Here is a 20816-nt window from a genome sequence, read left to right as displayed (position 1 = left end):
TGAATACGCGCTGCTGTATTTACATTGTGACGTCAGTGAAAGGTGCAGTTTGCTTCCTACTTGCTGCACTTTTTGACATGCCCGTGAATGTTAGTCGTGATGTTTGTCTTCGTAGCCACATTGGAATTCAAAATAGCAGGCATTGCGTTTGTCAGACACATCACATAAGTTAATATCTTAACTCAGTATGTTAAAATACTTGTTTACACCTAATTTCAGCGTCACTTACCACTTAGAAATCGAGATAGGAATTTTGAATATTTCGTCGAGGCGGCCATATTGAAATTCAAAAAACCGGCCATTCGCTGTTTGTCAGACACTTCAAATCAATGTCATCAAATTCAATACGTCAAAACGCTCATGTGTACCAAATTTTGGCGCAACAGGTCATTCAGAACTGAAGGTACGGATATTTAAATTTGTTTTGTGATGGCGGCCATATTGCAATTCAAAATGGCGGCCGACCCCGTGGTTAGATCTCTTGGATACGGCAATATTTGAAATCAGCGCCCCAAAATACCCCTATATGCAAAATTTCATACTTTCCGCCGGATGTAAGCATCTCGACCAATTTTCTGCTACATGTCTGCCCTACATATGCAAAACACCTCGGAAAAAAAAAAGAAAAGGAAGAAATAGGAAGGTATTGATTAGTATATTTGATATCCATTTGGCATTGCCATCAACACAATTTCATAAAATTTAATCTTTGCCTGAAAGTAGCATACATTCGATAAATCGATGTCTTTATCAAAGAACATTATTATACACATACACATTGTTATACATTCGATTCAAAATAATTTATTGCATGATCTCAGATGGTGCTTACACGGTACAAAGAATATACGGTGATAAAAAAAAAACACGAATGCTCCATAGGCCTCCATGTTAGTAAAATCCCACAAAATACGCAATTCTGACATTTTTCTACCGATGTGTCAAAAATCGTCTCGTCATTTTGTAACAAACAATTTGTACGTGGATATCGTGTAGTCGTTTCAGGGAGTACTCATAATAATTATTGAGATCCATCTCTCGCTTACAATATGCATTTTAAAGTGAGATAGGTCAAATGTCTGTTACTAAGGAAACATGTTACAGGATCTGTATCTAATGTAAATTACTGACAATGTGTTCATACGTTCTCCCTCTTACCAAAATCAAGTAGTCAAGATAATGCAAACGCAATCAGATAAAGAGTGGATATACGCCTCATGTAACCCATTTGGAATATCAGTCATTAGTGTAGAAAAGGGTTTTTTTTCTTTTTTCTTTTTTTTTTTTTTTTGCTCGAAGAAATTGCATAGGGAAAGCCGCGATGAGTAAATTGAAATTATAATTTTATCTTTATATTTCTTTGAAAATGATCACAATTAAGATGTGTGGGACTCCAACAATGATCAAACGCAAGAAAAATCTGATCGATTGAAACCTCGAGTCAGTAAAGATGACCTGGGTTGTCATGACAACCATTACTACAAGGCACTGAGAAGCTAAACAAGATCAGAATCTACAACATTAGTTCTCGCCAAATTATTTGAATCTGTGACGGGTACTTGTTTGTATTTTATTCTCCGTTAACTCACATACGATATATGATTACAATAATACATCTCGGAAGCCCGTGTTCTCTGATGCGTCACGTTGATCCTAGTCTTGTCTCTTTCCCACGTTCTAGTTCTCGGGACAGTTGTCTGGATCTTCGCAGGTTTTGCTGCTGTCTGCATTGACCTTCTCTTCCAACAGAGCCTTCAGACGAGCCATTTCAGCTGTGATAAAAACAAACGCAGAATTGGAATAGAGCGCCTTTATCTTTTACCTCGTTGTTGTACCATCGCACTCGTGATCGTTCACTATCTATACCCACCATTATTAGACTGTCCAGCACGGGTAAAGTTACAGCGTTTAGATCTTTGAAACGTATTGCAGTATACAAGGTTAATATTCAACTTTTACTTATCACTGAATTTCAGTAATTATCACAGACCCAAACAGATGTGTGGATTTCAGATCTCAGTGAAGGATCGCTGCATTGCCTTTTAGGCAATGTTAGGACCATACTACCTACTATACATTTGGCAACGTTAGGATCTCTACCCTACTCCGGCAAAAGGCAAAAGGCAGCGAGTACATAATTATTTTTTCTACGACTGAGCAAAGCATTATATCCTCAACAAATGACATTGTCCAAGATTATAACATCTTAACCTAGACATCACTCAGTACAAGGAGCGTTGTGCTGAAACGTTTGAATCCAAATAAAAGCATGCGTAGTTCAGATAAATAGAATATCATCAATGAACAAATATTTCGAGCATTTTCCAATATTTTGCCACTTCCATCTCTCAGACTCTATCATTAAAGCAAATTCCAATTCCATAGCAATTCCAACTACGAAATGATAATTATCAAAAAGTTTGATATTCGTTGATTTTAATTGTTTGACCATTTGTTTTTAATTACCTGAATTCTGTATAAGACTCGGTAGCACTTTTTCGAGGAAGTAGCATCGTTTGCCAAACATAGTTCCAGTATGTGTTTCGAAGGAGCGGGCCAACTCTTTGTACACCGGGGCGTCGGCCTGGTACTTGGGCCATGTTGGATACTTCTCATCGTCGGATCCTGAATTAGGATCACTGAAACGACAAAAGAAGTGATGGTACGAACAGAAGACTAAAATGGTGAATACAGTAAAACGCCAAATTATGATCAAGCAATCTTATACTCAGCAGTATTTTGGCTGTGTTCAAGCATTCTATTGTATGTACATGTAATCAGTTCTGTTCAAACATTCTTTGAAATCACCTGGGACTTACAGTTCTGGCGAATTAAGGAAACAAGACCAAGTACCAACAAGACCAAGACCAAGTGATTTTAGGTTCGATAAGAGGTGCGGTGAGTTTTACATGATTTTTTTCCTTCTCTCTTTTTGGAGGGATTTCAATGTTGCAGTTTCTTTCGTCATGTGATATGCCTTCCAGTAAATTGTTTTTGTTTTGCTCTTTATACATCAAAAGTACCAGTTTTCATTATGCTGACTTTATGAACATGAAGAAAAACTGTTTGCACTAAATGGACATCATGTCTGGATCTTCATATGCCTGATGTCATGCAGGCATCATTAAAAAATATAGCCCTCATATGTTATTTGGCATCACGAAGGTAAAATGTTGAAGTACCAAGAATCAAAGCCTACCCTGTCTTGGCAAAGTTTGACCAGTACTTGATGATCTGCCGGGATATTTCGACCTCATCTTCGGTGAAGCGACCAATCAGGAAATAGTCCGCTTCCTTGTCCTCGCTATCCACCCCGAAGGGAGACCCAAAGACGTAGGCGATATCCTCGCCGTGCGTGGCGCCCATCCACGTCTTGTTGCGACCCCAGATGGAGTGGCTCGGCCGATGGGTCATGACGTATGAGTAGACGTTGAGACCAGCCGCACTCAGTTGCCTCGCGTAAGAGAAAGCAGGGCACAGAAAAAAGTTGTCTCCCGCCATATCACATAAGGGGTCAATGAAGTTAGCTTCCGGGTTTGAGAGCTGTAAAGTAAGCCGGTGTTGAGGTAGAAGAGTGAACATCACAACTTAAAAAGTTGCAAGAATAAAAAAAATATAACAGCAACTATGTGTACCGTGGCTAGCGAAAAGGATTGTGAATTAAACCTCTTGAGACAACTACTTCTTTGTAGGCAGTAACTCACAGTAATGATTTACAAACATGAGCACGTAATTAGAGGAAATCACTTAAAATGAAAAGAAAAAAACATAAATGCCGGTAAACTGCGTTGGAAACATGCTACGTAAAAGGGAATGTATACAAAGACAACCAGGAAATTTCCACTGTTGCGCACACTGGACTTGGGACCAATTTGAATTTTTTGAAAAAAATTACTAATTATCAATAATAAATTCTGTACAATTCAATTCAGATTATCTTTACACTTCCACCAGCAGGCTTACTAGATGAAGAAATTCCATTCAAATTAATTTTCTGTGATTGTTATCCTTAGGCCTATCACCACTGCCGTTTCAAACAATTCATTGTTGATTTATTCATATCCCAACCAGATAACAATACCGATGAATATTCCTAGCTGAAGTTATGGCTCTAGAATGTAATTTCGACGTAGTGACCTTTGAATTTGACCTTTCACCGTTCACTACTACTTCAACTACTACTACTACTACGTTCATGTATGAAATACTAGTTATTGTCTACATACTTCTACCCTTTCTTGACACTGTATTGTCACTGTTCATTCCTATATATCGACTTACACCTGAAAAAAAATCTTTGACCTTTCAGCTTGTTCAGTACCCCTTTAATAGGCATCAGTTCTATTCAGTGTAATTTATTATGAATCAGATGTTCTGACTGTCATATTTTGTAAAATGATAAAATTGGATTCTTGTTTGAGACATGAATCATCTCGGATTCTGTTGATCCATAACGTAGGTGTTGGCCGTTTCAGTTTAACAAGGATCTATTTCCCAATTGATGACATCATTAATCAATTGGTTTCTATTCTTTATCAAAGAATAATTGGTGCACGTGCATGAAGTCCTACTGGTAACAATCAGTGAAAAACAAACAAATAAACAGAAACTTTTTTTGGTTTGTGAAATCTAATGTCGCTATTATTCCCAATCAGTATTCAATAAAATCGTATTATCAATATGCATTCCGTCTTTTGCTTCAATATATTTGATGTCATACGATGAGTATAAAAGATGTACACACTAATAGATGGAAAGATAGATAGACAGATACAGTATAGAATGAAAATGTGAGTAAGATAGAAAGAAAGATAGACAAACAAACAACCTCCCGACAGACACACGGACAAACTGACTGGCAGTCAACACCAAGATTTCAATCCTCACCATTTCGTCATTGCAGTAGACAAACTTTGCCATATCCTGGACCACTGGCTCAGTCATCTGGTACATGGTTGCGAGCATGACCTTGAACACGGTCTCATTCACAGACGGCTTGACGTCGGGGTCCTGGCCGAACATCACGCCGTTGGCCATCACGTCTCCCTCTTCACTCAGGCAGCCGCTAATGATGTTGACCTTATTGAAGGCCCCCTCGGCCGCCAGTTCAGCGGCGCTTTTCGGTAAAAACTCGCCGTCGGGCACAGGCAAGACCATGTAGCGAGCAATTTCGAAAGTTGTCTGTAGATGGGGGGGGGGATACAAAATATAGTACAGTACATAAGGTACCAAATCTGATTCATAGGGCGCTGTATCTATGGAATCTGGCGATTAAAAAAAACAACAACACCTAGAGTAAAAAGAGCGAAAACGTTCTAAACTCCACCCAAATGTGCAGTTATCGATTTCTGGCTTCGTAACGCGTTGTGGTAAAAATTAAATATTATTTTGTTCTTTCAGAGATATACAAAGAATCCTTCTCTTCCTTCAAATATTTCAGCACGGGATGTTTTCGCTGCCTATCATTTGAATTTCGAAAGGGAACACCTTCATTACGCATTTCAAACATACATACGCGTACATGTCATAATAGATAGCCGAACTCAGCTCTGACGTTTTGTGTTTTTTTTTTTTCTTCTTCTTCTTTTCTTTTTTTCTTTTTTTTTTTTTTGGTCGTTGTTTTTTCGCTGTTAGCTCGATCAAGCCACTAAATCGTTAAATTTGACCCTAAAACACACGGTAATGGTTCGAGATAAATAAAAATAATAATGACACCTGTAATCCATTTTCAATCTCGGGTGCCCTCTCGGACCACAAAAGAACAACTTTTTGTAAGTTTGGTGGCCCGACATCAACTCATAGTCCCATCAGGGTGACGTTCTGTAAAAAATAAAAGGACGGAGAGATACAATATAAAGTCCTTACATTTTCCTGCACGGCTTTGAGCTCTTCAAAGGGCTTGCTGCGTAGACACTCGGCCATCGCATTGGATGATGTGACATCACATCCGACTTCTGCAGCAATTTGCGTGGTGAGGTAAACCCCAGTGGCCTTGTCCGGGAAGTTGCTCCAAAGAGCAAGAGCGCCGCTCTGACAGAAATGAAGAAATGGAGAAAAAGGGGAATTACATTTGCAGAATATATACTAATTTGTCTCGTCACTTTTTCTCTTTCTTTTTCTTGTTGTGTCTGTTTGCTTGTTTGTTTGTTTTTGGCCTGAAATGTAAATGATTGTTCATGTAATCACATTTTCGAAGACCAACAAAATGGAAAACGGGCATTTACAGAACTAAAACGGTCGAAAACCTGAAAGAACGATGAGAGAACCGCATCCACTTCGCTTGTGTTTACAATATTTACTTCAGCCATATATAGTAACAAATATACAAAGTAGCCCTAACGACCATATTCCTGCATGTTGATACTTCTTATCGGCATAATACACACAAACACACACACACCACCACCACCACCACCACCACCACAAGTTGCGCGCATACTCACGCACACACACATGTGTGTGTCTGTCTATCCGTCTTTCTCTCCGTCCTTCTCTCTCTCTTTTTCTATAGTCATAGGCATATAGGTGTGTATTAGGCCTATTAAAAGGAAGCAGTCCTTACGAAATTAAAAAATAAAAATGTTGTTGTTGGTACCTCCAATTAACTACTTTCACCGGAAACAAACTTTCAAATCACCAAATAAACTCGTAAATTTTGGTTGAAAAAGTGTGAATCTGCATGGTAAATATGCTAATGAGCAAGTCCTGGCGGAAAGTCAGACGTCACCGAGGCACAACTCTTCCCAGCCGTGTTCTGCTCGTTATCCGTACGCTCCCTAGTTACCCGGATGCATGAAGACGTCGGTGGCTGCTACTACATGTATGTAGTAGTATTTTGACATTGTTTCTACGTTGTGTGTGTGTGTGTGTATGTGTGTGTGTGTGTGTGTATGTATGTATTGTGTATTATATTCGCACAGTAGTACACGTGTGGACGGTACAACTAGATATATGGTAGATACCCCGTACGCGGTTTGCCCTTCACACTTTTCCAGTCTATCACAAGCGCAGCTGCAGCCCTGTCGCCGCTCATACATGTTCTAGTACGTACAGATTGTAGGTAGAAACGGTTCTACACAGCTACAGGCCTGCTAGTACACTATAGGGGCGACCGCATTCAGCGTCGTCTGGTCAGGCTATCTTACATCAGTAATTTTGCTCGAATCGTGCAGAAAATTTCCCAAGAAAATCCTTTTTTCCGTCCGAGACCCACAAAAGTATAGTGAAAGGTGAGCTGTATAGCTGGGAAATCTCGGTACAACGATGGCGAACATAAGAAACTTAGGGCCTACAGAATCTCGATATCGTGTTGTGACCTCTGTGCGTGGACCATTATTGAGAAGCGATGTTTTTACGTGGACCGCCAGGCTGTGGCCCTCGGTTACAAAACGAGAAAACTCCTGAAGCTAGATGCAATCCCGACCATTTGCTCACATGAGTTATAAAACAGAAACACCTCGAGCATCGACTTCGAAGAGAACCGAGGGAAAAAAAGAGTAGAGAGGTAAGGAAAGTGACTAGCTATGTTTCATTAATTTACCGTGGGGCTGCAGCCGGGGTTGGACTGCAGTATAGTGCCACTGAGCTAGCTGCTGCCAGTGCCGACTGGACATGCACGGCAAGCGTTTTTTTTTTTTTTTTTTTTTTTTTTTAAGACGGCACAGATTGGGGCATGGCGCGTGTTAAACCTATGGGAAAAAACGTTGGGTTAGGGTTTTTGGTTATGGTTATGGTTATGGTTAGGGTTAGGGTTGGGGTTAGGGTTAGGGTTAGGGTTAGGGTTAGGGTTAGGGTTAGGATTAGGATTAGGGTTAGGTTTAGGGATAGGGCTCCCGATAGATTTTTAGTTTCCCCAATCTGCGCCGTCTAAAAAAAAAAACACGCGCACGGCAAAGTGGAGCGAAATCATATCCCTACGACCCCCTGTGTTTAATTACCCTTCCCGGCTCACGTCATAGATTTTTTTTTTTTTTTTTTTTTTTTGTCGAGGAAAGGCCATATCTGACTACTTACAGAAATATTGAGATACAAACAATATTTTCTTTGAAGAATTCGACTCTCTCTTGCACAGGTTATCTTCGGTTTGAACGCCAAAATCAGCTAGACGGAGTACTGTGTACATTAGTATGGTAAGAGTTCGCGCGCGAGAGTGGTTTCTACGCTAAGAAGTATGCAACACGGACGGAAGCTAGGAAAGGACCGTGCCTATTTGATGTCAAGTTCATGGTATATTTGGTTTTAAAATATATATAAATTTATGTTAACAATATTAATTTTTCATTAATTATATATATCTAAGCTTGAAATATTTTGTTTGAAATAACAAAACCACAAGCTTTCACATTATATGATAAAATTGCAACTAATTATTTCAACACTTAAATTGGTTTTTAGAGGCACGGCTGTCAACTTGGTGAGTAGGGCATACATGACGTACCATCTTTTTGCCGGCTCTTACAGGATCGCTTGTACGAATTATTTTTTCAAAAATCACGTACGGAGATGGTTTTTCATTTACACGCGTATAAACTGCTGAAAGGTTATGTTTTTTTACTCTTCCTAATTATCATTACAGTAAAAATCCCACAACTGCTTCCCTTTAAACATTACACTTTACATGAATATCGATTTTTATCAAATGTGTGTTAGAAAATAATATACGGTTGAAAATTCTGGTTTGACTATGAAATTGATGTGTACGATAGAAAAAGCTGAGCAGAAGACTATATCATTAATCAACAAATATCTACACACTCATCCTATGAATGTCTAATCCGATATATCGCCACAAATCTAGAACGCTAATATTCTACCTTAACCTGGTAGCACTATACACACCTGCATGATAGCCCCACTAAACAGACCAGCACTCATTGGCGAGAGTATCTGGAGGGCTACGCTCCCGGAGCCCGCACTCTCACCGAAGATTGTCACTCTATTGGGGTCTCCGCCGAAAGCTGAAATAGACAAAAAGAAGAAATATTCTCTTTATAATCTTTTCATGGTGTGGAGAAAGGCAGATTTAGAGAGCATTAATCTCCTCTCATTGATATGATTAAAGTCATAGTGATAAGAATGGGTAAAGTCGCATACAATGAGCAAATCCCCTTGGGTATAACCTGGTATGAAAAAAAAAAGATGTACCTTAACATTGGAGGGCTACTGTTGATGACTGTGAGCTATGGGAGCATAACGTCAGTTGCGAGGAAAGGAGAACCCTTCCTGTTTCCATTAATACCTAATTATGTTGACAAATGCCATGCATGACTGAGTACATGAATGACAATGACAAGTTGCACTTTTTCCAAGTTTGAGGAACAAGAAATGTCGAAATGAATGGATGACATCTGTCAATTTTTTTTTTTTTTTTGGGGGGGGGCAAATTTACAAGATGATGACACTCTGTTTTGCTGTATTATTGTGTTGTTTCGGATTTTTTTCTTTGTTTTCAATTATAAATATTTGATGATTGGAATGCCACGTGTAGAAATATCAAGTTTAATTTCAATTTTTATGAAAGTATTGCTCATTCAAAAAAGGTTCTACCTCCTGGGTATTTGAGTAAAAAAGAATGTGTAACTTTTCTGTTTGCACAGCGGCATCATCTGATAATATTATACAAGTGTGTCTTGTATTGATTTGAAAGTCAAAAAATAAATATTATTGAAAAAAAAGTCCGTGTGATTTTTTATCAATTATATGTCACATAAAGTGCTTGTAAAAATGCTACAAAAGTGCGCTGTGATCAGACAGTCTGACCTGGCAAGTTTTGTACTTTGACCGTGTCGGGAGTATTTGTATAGCATTGAATCACAGTGTTTCTCTTCAACCTGAAATACATACAGTCTGTAGATATATGTCAACAATATGATTAACCAAACCAAACAAGGCGATACAGCCAGATTTTGATTACTCATTGCACGCAATGTGGCATTTTCAGCGTTCGTCAACCTGTGCTTTGCTACGCTTTTAACAGGCTTCCTTGCTACCCTGGGGAATAAAGTTCATTCGATAGTTTCTTAAAGTAATGTCCTATTAATTTCTAGACTGTGCATTACGTTCTTACTTTCATTTCACTTCCAGTCGTTTAGCATGAATGTAAGCCACGAATATAATCATAAAACACAAAACGGTGTATCTTGCTACTGGTATAGGTATGTTGCGGATGAATTTCCGCTATCTTACATTCTTTCATGGCAGTGTGTGAGGTAAATTACACCAAATAATACACCGTGGCTGTAAAACGTCCTTTCGGAGTGGGACACTGACCAGTCCAAGTGGGAGAGGTATGGGGACTGGGGACCCAGACCGGGATCTGGGTTCAGAACACTCGGACACTTCTTATTCATTAGAGTGATGATACTTGTTGTTGTTGTTGTTGTTGTTGTTGTTGTTGTTGTTGTTGTTGACGTGTTTTTCACCAAAATTGTCTGCGTGGAGCGGGGTTGCAGTCTCAACCTCTCCGTTACATAGCTCATGATACACATTCCTGCAATGAGATAAGAATTTCAAAACTGCTTGTCAAATTCTTCAGACTGAATGTCCAGTGACAATTAGACGAAAAACAGAAAACCAACGCCAAATATGTGGTTCGGTGTAAAAATGGCAGAGGTAAAAATGGCAGGGGTAAAAATGGCAGGGGTAAAAATGGCAGGGGTAAAAATGGCAGAGGTAAAAATGGCAGAGGTAAAAATGGCAGGGGTAAAAATGGCAGGGGTAAAAATGGCAGAGGTAAAAATGGCAGAGGTAAAAATGGCAGGGGTAAAAATGGCAGGGGTAAAAATGGCAGGGGTAAAAATGGCAGGGGTAAAAATGGCAGAGGTAAAAATGGCAGAGGTAAAAATGGCAGAGGTAAAAATGGCAGCGGTAAAAATGGCAGAGGTAAATAATTATGTGGTAAAAATGTCAGAGGTAGAGTTGTCAGTGGTCGAAATGTCAGTGGTCATAATGCTAGAGATAAAACATGCCATCGATAAAAATTTAGTCGTTGAAATGCAAGAGGACGAGGTAAAAGTGACAGAGAATTTTTTTTTTCTTCATGTTTCTGACACCTTTCTCGCAATACGCGCTTTTCGTGCCTTCTCCTGAAATAAAGCACAGGGAGACCGGGGAGAAATGGGACACGGGGAGAAATATGGGACACTCATGTAACTTGAAAAATGCTCGGCCAGGCAACAATCCAATTATATCAGTAAAAGATGAGCCTCGGTACACACCTAAAATGGACATATTAAAATATTATACAGCTCTATAGGTATCTTGTCCGTAAAATATCAAACTTACTTTAGATCTGGTAGGTCCTATACTAGGCTAATAAGTATTTTAAAAAGTGTGCAAACTTCTGAAAATAAAATTGCTTGATAACAGACATGCAGGTATGAAAAATTGGCAGGGATCTTTTACTGTTTCTGTTACCACTGGGAGAAATTTAAAAGGGCAGTGTTACATTTCTCCCCGCGGCACATGTAAAGAGAGTCTTGCAGAGCTTCAGCGATCCCTGTGTAAATTGAATCGCGATCATAGTGTCATAGGCGGTGATTTCAATCTATACCTGGATGGGGTTGGATTGGATTTTCTTACTGCTGTTGCATAAGGAGGGAACAACGTCATTTTCGGTGGCTGAATCTACCAATCTTTAGCAACACACCATGTTGATAACATAATGGAATCTGACTTTGGAGCAACAGCTAAGTTTGAAAGGCATCAAACATTTACATTTTTTTCGCCTGCGGATTCATTCAACAATGATTGAAAGAAATCCCGTGGCAAACTATCAGTTTTTACTCTCACTAGAACAGTTTATTGCTAAAGTTCGTCTCCAGTTTTAATAGGCATAAGTTTGTAAAGTGACTACAAAGTGTTCATTAAACTTCGAGATATTTGTTTTTGCGCCATGTGATGCTTGAACAATGTAATAAAATATTTTGCAAGAGCTTATTTATTTTTGCGCCATGTGATACATGAACAATGTAATAGAATATTTTGCAAGAGTTTACTTATGTCTGCCGATACATCTGCTGTAGTTTATTTTTTGCGTTTTGTATATTTACTTCTACATTATGTCGTGATCAGGCCTTGTGAGATAAACAGGCTCCTACGAAACCTGAATGTGAGAAAATAATATTGAACAGGTGAAAAATTAGTGGTTTGCTTCGACTATGTCTCCTTCACTTCTTTACACTAAACAGTTCAAAAAATGAAAAGTAATGACAATATACTAGCCTGGACGTGAGCGGAATTCGTTTGTGTAAGAGTGTGTATGTGAGAGTATGTATATCTGCGTATATGTTTATACCAAAAGTGGGTTCGTGTGTGTGTGTGTGTGTGTGTGTGTGTGTGTGTGTGTGTGATAACTTCATTTGGCGAAACAACGTAGGATTATACTGTTTAAGGGTTTTGCATCATTGTTGGAACGCCCTTATAATGATAAATGATAATAATAGTAATAATAATAATAATAATAATAATAATAATGATAATAATAATAATGATAACAATATTACTGAATAATGAAAATAATTTCCCATAGGCCTACTAGGCTCTTAGCTGGTTTATTATTTCTCTGCACACAGACAGATTACGCCACTGCACTTGAATCAAACTCAGAATAATGAGAGTGCTCTAATCTTTTTAAAACATAATTAAATCAATATTCTTCAAATCTGCAATTTGGATTTGTTAATTCGAGAAATACATTTTGCTCTGACTAGGATATCATTCAAGACCTCTTCATACGTTTATATCTGACGAAATCGCTCTCATTACTTCTGACATTTTACCTCTGCCATTTTACCTCTGCCATTTTTACCTCTGCCATTTTTACCCCTGCCATTTTTACCTCTGCCATTTTTACCTCTGCCATTTTTACCCCTGCCATTTTTACCCCTACCATTTTTACCCCTGCCATTTCTACCACTGCCATTTTTACCCCTGCCATTTTTACCCCTGCCATTTTTACCTCTGCCATTTTTACCTCTGCCATTTTTACCCCTGTCATTTTTACCCCTGCCATTTTTACCTTTGCCATTTTTACCTCTGCCATTTTTACCTCTGCCATTTTTACCCCTGCCATTTTTACCCCTGCCATTTTTACCTCTGCCAATTTTACCTGGCACCAAATATGTGATGACATTGTTCAGTAACTTCGTATCACACCAGGCAATCTTTCATGCAGTCTGGCACGGTGCGGTAATCCGTGTAACTGTGTCTCGCGCAAATGCTCCCAGTTACGATATACGTTACAATCTCGTGTGATATCTGGCCACTTTAAATTTGTAAATAATGAATAACAATGAACGTCAAACAGGAAACTTTAGAAAAAAAAGTCAAGATGACATTGATGTTTGAAATGACTTTGTCATTTGCATTTGGCGACAGTCTAAAAGAGAGGGGCATGGGGTGTGGAAGTGACGTCTCTTACCACATACTCATGTACTCAGTTGTCGTTTTAAGTACATGTATAAGGTCGTTCATAATGTACAAAGAAGTAACAACATTCATAGTTCTATCTATCCAGGGTGTCCTGTCGTATATGATACTACAGCTCTATTAGTGAGCCGTTATATTAGTGAGCATCGCAACTAACCATGATCTCCTACAAGCATCCCGTATTAAACGTGACGGCCTTGTTTACGAGCTCCGGCCGTATCAATGAAATTCGATAGTTTCCGTAAAGACAGCGGTATTGAACGTGCCAGATTTCCACCCCTATTCGAGTTCTAACACCGATAAAGATATGAATGTTGAGCTAGTTTCCATGATTGATAGTTCAGAATGACTTCATGATCATGATCTCACGGCAATGACTTCTCTACTTTTGACCCTATATTATATATGTGCAATCAAAATACTCTAAAGTTGAACGTATATAAATTTTTCTGTGATATCTGACGTTTCAGCTTGATTGCAATGATAAAGATAAATGCATGCTAAATTGCGTTTGCATGGACAGGCAATCATAGAGCTTAACCAAATTCCATACCAAATGAGTTGGGAAGTCCGGTATTTCGTGGACACGAAGAGGAGTGCTCACTTCATGAGACATTGGACTCTGACCAAAGGGTCCCCGGAAAGCCCTGTTGAACTCTATTTGCTGTGAGCTGGGTTGCATGTTTGTTATCCCTACAAGGATCTTGCTGCTGCACGAAATTGCCCTTATATGGCTTTGCAAACATTAGGTCCCTTTATTTGTGCACGTACATTGAATAGCGCCTAAGTAGGTCCCATTGTCTGAGTGACTGTAAGGTAAACCACGTGCTTAACTTACAGGACTTCATCACTGCATACCCATGTAGGCCTATCCGATGTATATGATGAATGGTCGAAGGGGATTCGAGCAAAATAGAATTAATTATGCATTCATACGCTTGCACCTTCCTTGCTTTTACCTTACATGGTCATAATGATAGACCACCTGATAAGCATAGAAAAGCGTGTAGAAAAGATACTAAGTAAACCGCACCTTTATAAGTCTCGAACTCGTATACTGTTTACCATGTGTGGATGTCATTGAACTATATTATTTAGTATAATGACGCAAACTCAGATAACGCAATAGAATGGGGTATGATTATCATGCATGATGCAAATGATCATGAAATCTTCGTAAACATGACAACGTCACTCGGATAAACATGAAATGTATTTTGATGTACAATATCACGCTGTTGGATATGTTCTATGTATATAAGATAATTTTCGGCACTCTCTCCTGTTTTTATTCACACCACTCTTCATGATTCACCAGCACAATATTTCAGTTACCTCATTTATTCTCATGGCTGATGTAGCTTATTGTTATAGTGATAGAAATCGATATTCCAAAGACAGTTATTTTCAGTGAATTTTGCTGTATGCTCAAACACTATTCCGTATTATAAACTGGCCGTCAAAACAAGGCTCATATTCACCACCATCAATTTCCAAACAGAATGCAAATAAGAAATAAAAAGCTTAATGGGAAATCTTAAGCATGTGAAATATTTCGGGGTAGTCCACTAATAATTTTAGAGTACGTTAACTGCTTTCATTCCTTCGTTCAAAGTATTAAATGTTGTTCATTTGCCTGCTCCATGCTCTGTATTTTGAATCGCATCGAGCGATTATCCATGTTCAAAAGAAGGTATATGTTATCATGCGCTGATTTCTATGTCTCATATCAGGCATAAAAGTGAGCCAATGACTAATAGTAGTGGCATATGTAGCGAGAAACATTCCTTTTAAATTCCGACATTTGAGAACAAAACATGTAATTAACCGCCGTGATTTAACGGCGTGTATCCACGTATTCGTCCCAAAGTGACGTTTTCGCCTTAACATGAGAGCTTATTAATGCCCTAGAATACCATCAGATTTATCAATTATGATGTTTTGAACAAGGGTATAGAATCCTGTACATCACATTCAAAGTATCTTTTACGGCTAACCAGCATCATGTTAACGGTTTGCTCTGAGGAATGTTCACGGATAATGTGATATTCCATTTCCTGTTCAGATAGAGGCAAAATGCAGATAAAACTCTGGAAAATTGGAAGTTTCTCATGTTATCATGACATTGGTCACAACCTGTTAATCATCAAAATGTACATATAAAAATTTTTCAAAACAAATCTCCTGAATGTGTTCGCCGATTATGCAACAATTCAATTCAATTCAATTAATTTCAATTATTTTTACACATTGCAATGAAACAAAAGAGAATTAATTACACTTTTGGCCTCAAATGTTTGCATAATGTCTAAGCAATTTGAAAATTTTATTTGAGTATTATAGGTCTCGATCTGCTTGCTGGATCATGTTCCAGAACTTTATGTTTGTCATATTTGTCTTCAAAGACATAACATGGAACAGTTGCAAGGTGATGGATTTATCGCGCTATAAGTTGCATTCACCTTTATAACCTAATATTTTTGGGTGCACGTCACGAGACCGACACCCACGAGTCATACAGCCCACAAGTTATACAGCTCACAAGTCATACAGCCCACGAGTCATACAGCTCACAAGTCATACAGCCCACCAGTTATACAGCCCACGAGTTCGACACTGAGTAAATAAAGCCCACGAGTTCGACATCAAGTAAAATGAGCCCAGGAGTTATACGGCTCACGAGACCGACACTACGCACAAAAGGCTCATGAGACCGACAATAAGCAAACAAAGCCCACGAGACCGACACTCCACTTAAAAGGTCCACGAGACCGACGCTACGCATACATAAGGCTCACGAGACCGACATTACGCAAGAGGTTCACGAGACCGACACTAAGCAAAGAAGGTCCACGAGACCGACAGGATGAACAGCGCCACCTATAGACCAATAAATTGTATATGGTGTCCTGATAATAGCATAGGAAGATATGAGAGATGGAAAAGAAGAGTTGCCATCTCCGGCAGGGTGTCACCCCATCAGTTGCCCCCCCCCCCCCCTCCCCAAATGATCAGGATCTTTAATTGTGTTTGCATGGGTGTGTGTTTGTGAAAAAAAAAATGAACAAAGTACAGTAAAAGTGTGTAACAGATCTTTCTACAATAAACCTGCGAGGGTGTTGATCTAGTATCAATTAAAAATCAAAAATAACGTAATCGTCTATTAAGGTAGCGTTAGGGAATCGGAAAAAAAAAAACAGATGCATCCATGAAAACAGCTATTGTATTTCACGATAAAATGTACTGTTCGCAGGAGGATTACACAAGCCACAAACTTGAGGTGAATCCCTGCGACATAAAACGTTTTAATCAGTAGATTACATCAAAGTTATACGACAAAGAAAATTACAAATACACAAGATCTTACTGCAAGACGTCAAAACAGGAGGGTAGAATACATAAAATAGAATAAGTAACAAGTGAACCGGGAAAGAAGAGAGGTAAAATTTATATCTTGTCCATTTGCTAGCTAAAAACTGGGAAAGCCTATTAAAAATAGCCCGATGGCATTATCAATGCTCTAAAATTGATTCATACATCGTTATTGCCCTTTGTTAAATTCATTTGTGTTTTTGTCTCTCTTTTTTTTTGGGGGGGGGGATGAAGAATACTAATTCTTCTATTTTTTTTTTTGGGGGGGGGGGGGGGAACGGGGGCATGAAGAATACAATTCAATTTTTCTACTTGATAGCAATGTCGCTCCCCGACACACTTGCCCCCCCCCCCCCCAGAAGTATGTAGAAATACATATTTGATGACGTTCATAATTACGTAGATGGTCACCATCTTTCAATTGATAGCGTTACGAAATTACACCCGCCAGTATGTTATTTTTCCGTTCATGGAACACCCTGTACAGGTGATTGACATGTAGACGGCGCTGTTTATCCTGTCGGTCTCGTGGGCCTTCTTTGCCTACTGTCGGTCTCATGGGCTTTCTTTGCTTAGTGTCGGTCTCGTGAGCCTTTTCAGCTTATTGTCGGTCTCGTGGGCCTTTTTTGCCTACTGTCGGTCTCGTGGGCTTTCTTTGCTTAGTGTCGGTCTCATGAGCCTTTATTGTTTAGTGTCGGTCTCGTGGGCTATGTTTGCTTAGTGTCGGTCTCATGAGCCTTTTGTGCGTAGTGTCGAACTCATGGGCTGTATGACTCCTGAGCCGTATAACTCGTGGGCTGTATGACTCATGGACCTATTATTGATGTCGGTCTCGTGGACCGTATGACTCGTGGGTGTCGGTCTCGTGGGATGCCCCCATATTTTTGACCGATGCCATTTATTTCTGTATAATGTTGTGGACTTATAAATTATGGAACTTTTTGTCTTCTGTCCGACGTTAATGACACTTTCATGACGTTCTAATTACTTGTCTGATTCCACTCCATTTATCTAGCTAACTTGAACATGAAGCTGAAAGTCACTTCTAGAAGAAAACTGACCAATACGGATTTAAGATGTTTGTTTGTTTTTGTTTTTGTTTTTTGTTTTTGTTTTGTTTTGTTTTGTTTTGTTTTTTTGTTTGTTTGTTTGTTTTTTTTTTTTTTTTTTGGGGGGGGGTTCAGTCCTAACACCTTTACAATCTTCAGAAAATAAGGGCATGGCCAAAATGTTCCCCATAATGGGCAGTGATTTTTACTCCAGCATCCCTTGCGTTCCCCTCGAACTCGTGGTTCTTTTCTCCTCGAAAGGATGTATTCATTTGGGGAAGCATTGGTAATTATACAGTACAGATATAGTTAGAATTTTCTTAGTCTTCACCAATGCCTATTAACCATGCGTGCAATTTAGGATGAGATAATGGAATTTGCTTGTTCATAAGGTACTATTGTGTTGTGACATGAAAGAGGCATATGGACAGATCGTCGAGTTACATTTTTTTTCTTTAAATTTTGTCACTAGAAGCACCAGCGTCTTTAATACTAACTTCGATGTATTTACATGTGATAGGTCAACACACGTGAGGTCACGAGGGGTCAAGCTTCGGGGTTGAGGTACCTACAAGGTAGTGAAACCAATCGAAGAAAGCCTCAACCCATAGCACTATACATATAGTCGTGCAATATTCGCACAGTGTAGAGAACAATAAAAGGAAAGTGTTATGTGATGCCTACTGAAGGGGAGGCGAGTATAGTACTGTGTTGTTTTTTTCAGTAAGAGTTCCTGCGGGCCGTAAGTTTGTGACATGTCAAACAAAAGTTCAGCAGATACTTTGAAGAGGCCAGGGAACTCTAAAGTCAGCGTGTAATCAATGGTAGTGACCAGATCACCTTTGACATGTTTGATAGGAAATCTTCGGAAAGAAGTATGACATTTATGCTTGTTTACAATCATTATTCGCACAACTGTACAGCAAAGTGTATGTAGGGTATCGTGAGAAAAAACAGTACATATAACAACACGTCAAATAATGTGAAGGGAGGAGAAAAAAAAAGCTGGGATGGAGTCGTAAACAGAAATGCAAGGGAAGCGGACAGAAGAAAAACAAATTCAAAGGAGGAGAAACACAGAATTTGAACTCTGATATAAATGACAAAGGTGTTGGGGGTGACCTTACCAGCGATATTTTCTTGGACCCACAGAAGAGCTTGACGCTGGTCGAGCAGTCCAAGGTTTGCTGGAATTTCGTCATTTTCTGAATTCCCATTCAAAGAATAAAAAAGAAAAAGAACCACACCAAAAGAGGAGAAAACGAAAACATGATGAGGTCATAATTCTATGCAAGGGGCTATTAAGCTTGTGGTACATTCGTGTCTCAGTGTAAAGAGAAAGCTGGAACGTCTCAATTGAATGCAGATAAAACAGTTTTTTTTTTTTTTAAAGAGTAATTCTTCATCATACTTGTCTTGCGTTTGATGAAACAAAATCAATCAAAGAAGAGGTTTTACGTTTTACGAAAATCAGATGAGGGTTTTGAGAGATATATTAGATACTTAATCATGTTGCCATAAAACAGTGACATTTTTACCTACTAAAAGATAGGTTCGTCATTCTAAATTTGTATTCTACTTAATTTTGTGAATTATTGCATGTTTTTATCTTTCATGGCGCCGAAGTATCAAGTTAGGAACTCCGTAAATAAGTACCTGATGTGGACTGCAAATACTTCTAGTAAGCTAACCCAGGGGAAAATCATGTTAAATGTTGTTAAATTTCTTGTAGAGAATGCAAGGCTTGCGTCCGGTCGTGAGAAAAAGACAGTACCTGTGGCTAGGAAACCAAGCACGCCGAGACGGTAGTTGATGGCGACAACGATGACGTCGCCAAGAGCTGGGAGTGGGAGTGCATGAGCCAACTTTTCTAGCGGGGCCCCGATGTGGTATCCACCACCGTGGATCCAAAACAAGACGGCTTGAGATTCGGGCTGCCATTGAAGTGAAATAATAAGATGCACTATATTCTTAATCAGTAAGAGCAGAAATTTGTCTTTTCTTCAATGATTGCTAAAGAGTTCCATTGAACCACCTCCCTGATCATAATCACTTCTTTTTCGTCTTAAAAAACGATTTCAGCATTTGAAGTGACGTGATGAGTATCATGCAGCGATGGTAAAGGGACTGTTTTACGCAGGTGATAAATGAGAGTGTGAAAATCCAAAATGAGTATTTCAACGAGGGAGCATTGGAGTATCACATAGGAAGACGCTCGAATTGCTTGGATGGAAAAAATCAACAAAATGATTATGATATATGTTGGCCTCTGTTCATCAAACCGACTTGGCTTCAATCAATATAAATCAAACCCATTTCTATATTACCTTATCCTCCAAACTCTCATGAAGAGAAAGTTAACTACAATGGTTTAATACAGTGTTCTCTATGAAGCTACATGTGGAGTAGGTTTTAGATTTTCAGAAAAGTTATCTTCAACTTCCCATACCTTCGGTTCAGGTACGAATACATGCAAATGAAGACAGTCTTCTGTCATTTCTAGAGTGATCGGTAAGAACTGATTCTCGGCTTGAGAGCACGCAACAGGGGGTCGAGTGGCATCGAATTCTCCTTCCACGTTCTTCCCTACGGGCCGGGCGAAGCGAAGATCCCCCACCGGTGGCTCCGCGTAGGGTATCCCCGTATAGGCGGCTACGGTTTTCCGAAAGCCGGGCAGCTGCTTCGACTCTACTACGTGACGCTCTCCGAGGAAAGTCGCCCTGGCTGTCTTGACCACGGGTTGCCCGCCATCGTCTCCGTCAGTCGACGTCACAAACGGTAGCGAGCACAATGTCAGTGCGAGCAAGAACAAAGCTAATCTCGAAGCCATTGTTGTCGATGGCACGTATCTCCTGATTTAGATGTAGCGAGTTCAGTGGCAATCGTCTCTAGAGTGGCATCAGTCAGTCGGCATCAGTGCGGAATGTTTCTCACCGTTCTTTACCAACATTTAATGTTACGTGGGAT

The 20816-nt window shown here is 39.3% G+C and overlaps 1 protein-coding gene across 1 annotated transcript in view; it reads right to left on the bottom strand.

The window, feature by feature from the left end:
- The window catches only part of LOC139727982 (acetylcholinesterase-like), a 20671-nt gene extending 253 nt beyond the window's left edge, over positions 1 to 20418 (bottom strand). Inside the window, exons 1-9 of the mRNA XM_071638952.1 lie at positions 20299 to 20418; positions 19624 to 19783; positions 18977 to 19054; positions 8839 to 8957; positions 5866 to 6030; positions 4888 to 5181; positions 3200 to 3543; positions 2467 to 2639; positions 1 to 1772 (exon numbers count right to left, since the gene is read on the bottom strand). The exon at positions 1 to 1772 is cut by the window's left edge and continues 253 nt beyond it. Coding sequence (XP_071495053.1) covers positions 1678 to 1772; positions 2467 to 2639; positions 3200 to 3543; positions 4888 to 5181; positions 5866 to 6030; positions 8839 to 8957; positions 18977 to 19054; positions 19624 to 19783; positions 20299 to 20346 — 1476 coding nt within the window. The 5' untranslated portion in view covers positions 20347 to 20418 and the 3' untranslated portion in view covers positions 1 to 1677. The remainder of the gene's footprint in view (positions 1773 to 2466; positions 2640 to 3199; positions 3544 to 4887; positions 5182 to 5865; positions 6031 to 8838; positions 8958 to 18976; positions 19055 to 19623; positions 19784 to 20298) is intronic.
- Between the last annotated feature and the right edge of the window lie 398 nt (positions 20419 to 20816).

The sequence above is a fragment of the Diadema antillarum genome, unplaced genomic scaffold, assembly GCF_040938485.1.
Source record: "Diadema antillarum isolate AM-2024a unplaced genomic scaffold, OU_Dant_1.0 seq00000161_RagTag, whole genome shotgun sequence".
NCBI classification, from domain to species: Eukaryota; Metazoa; Echinodermata; class Echinoidea; order Diadematoida; family Diadematidae; genus Diadema; species Diadema antillarum.
Note: the sequence above shows the minus strand (reverse complement) of the source record. Positions and strands in the feature narration are given on the sequence as shown.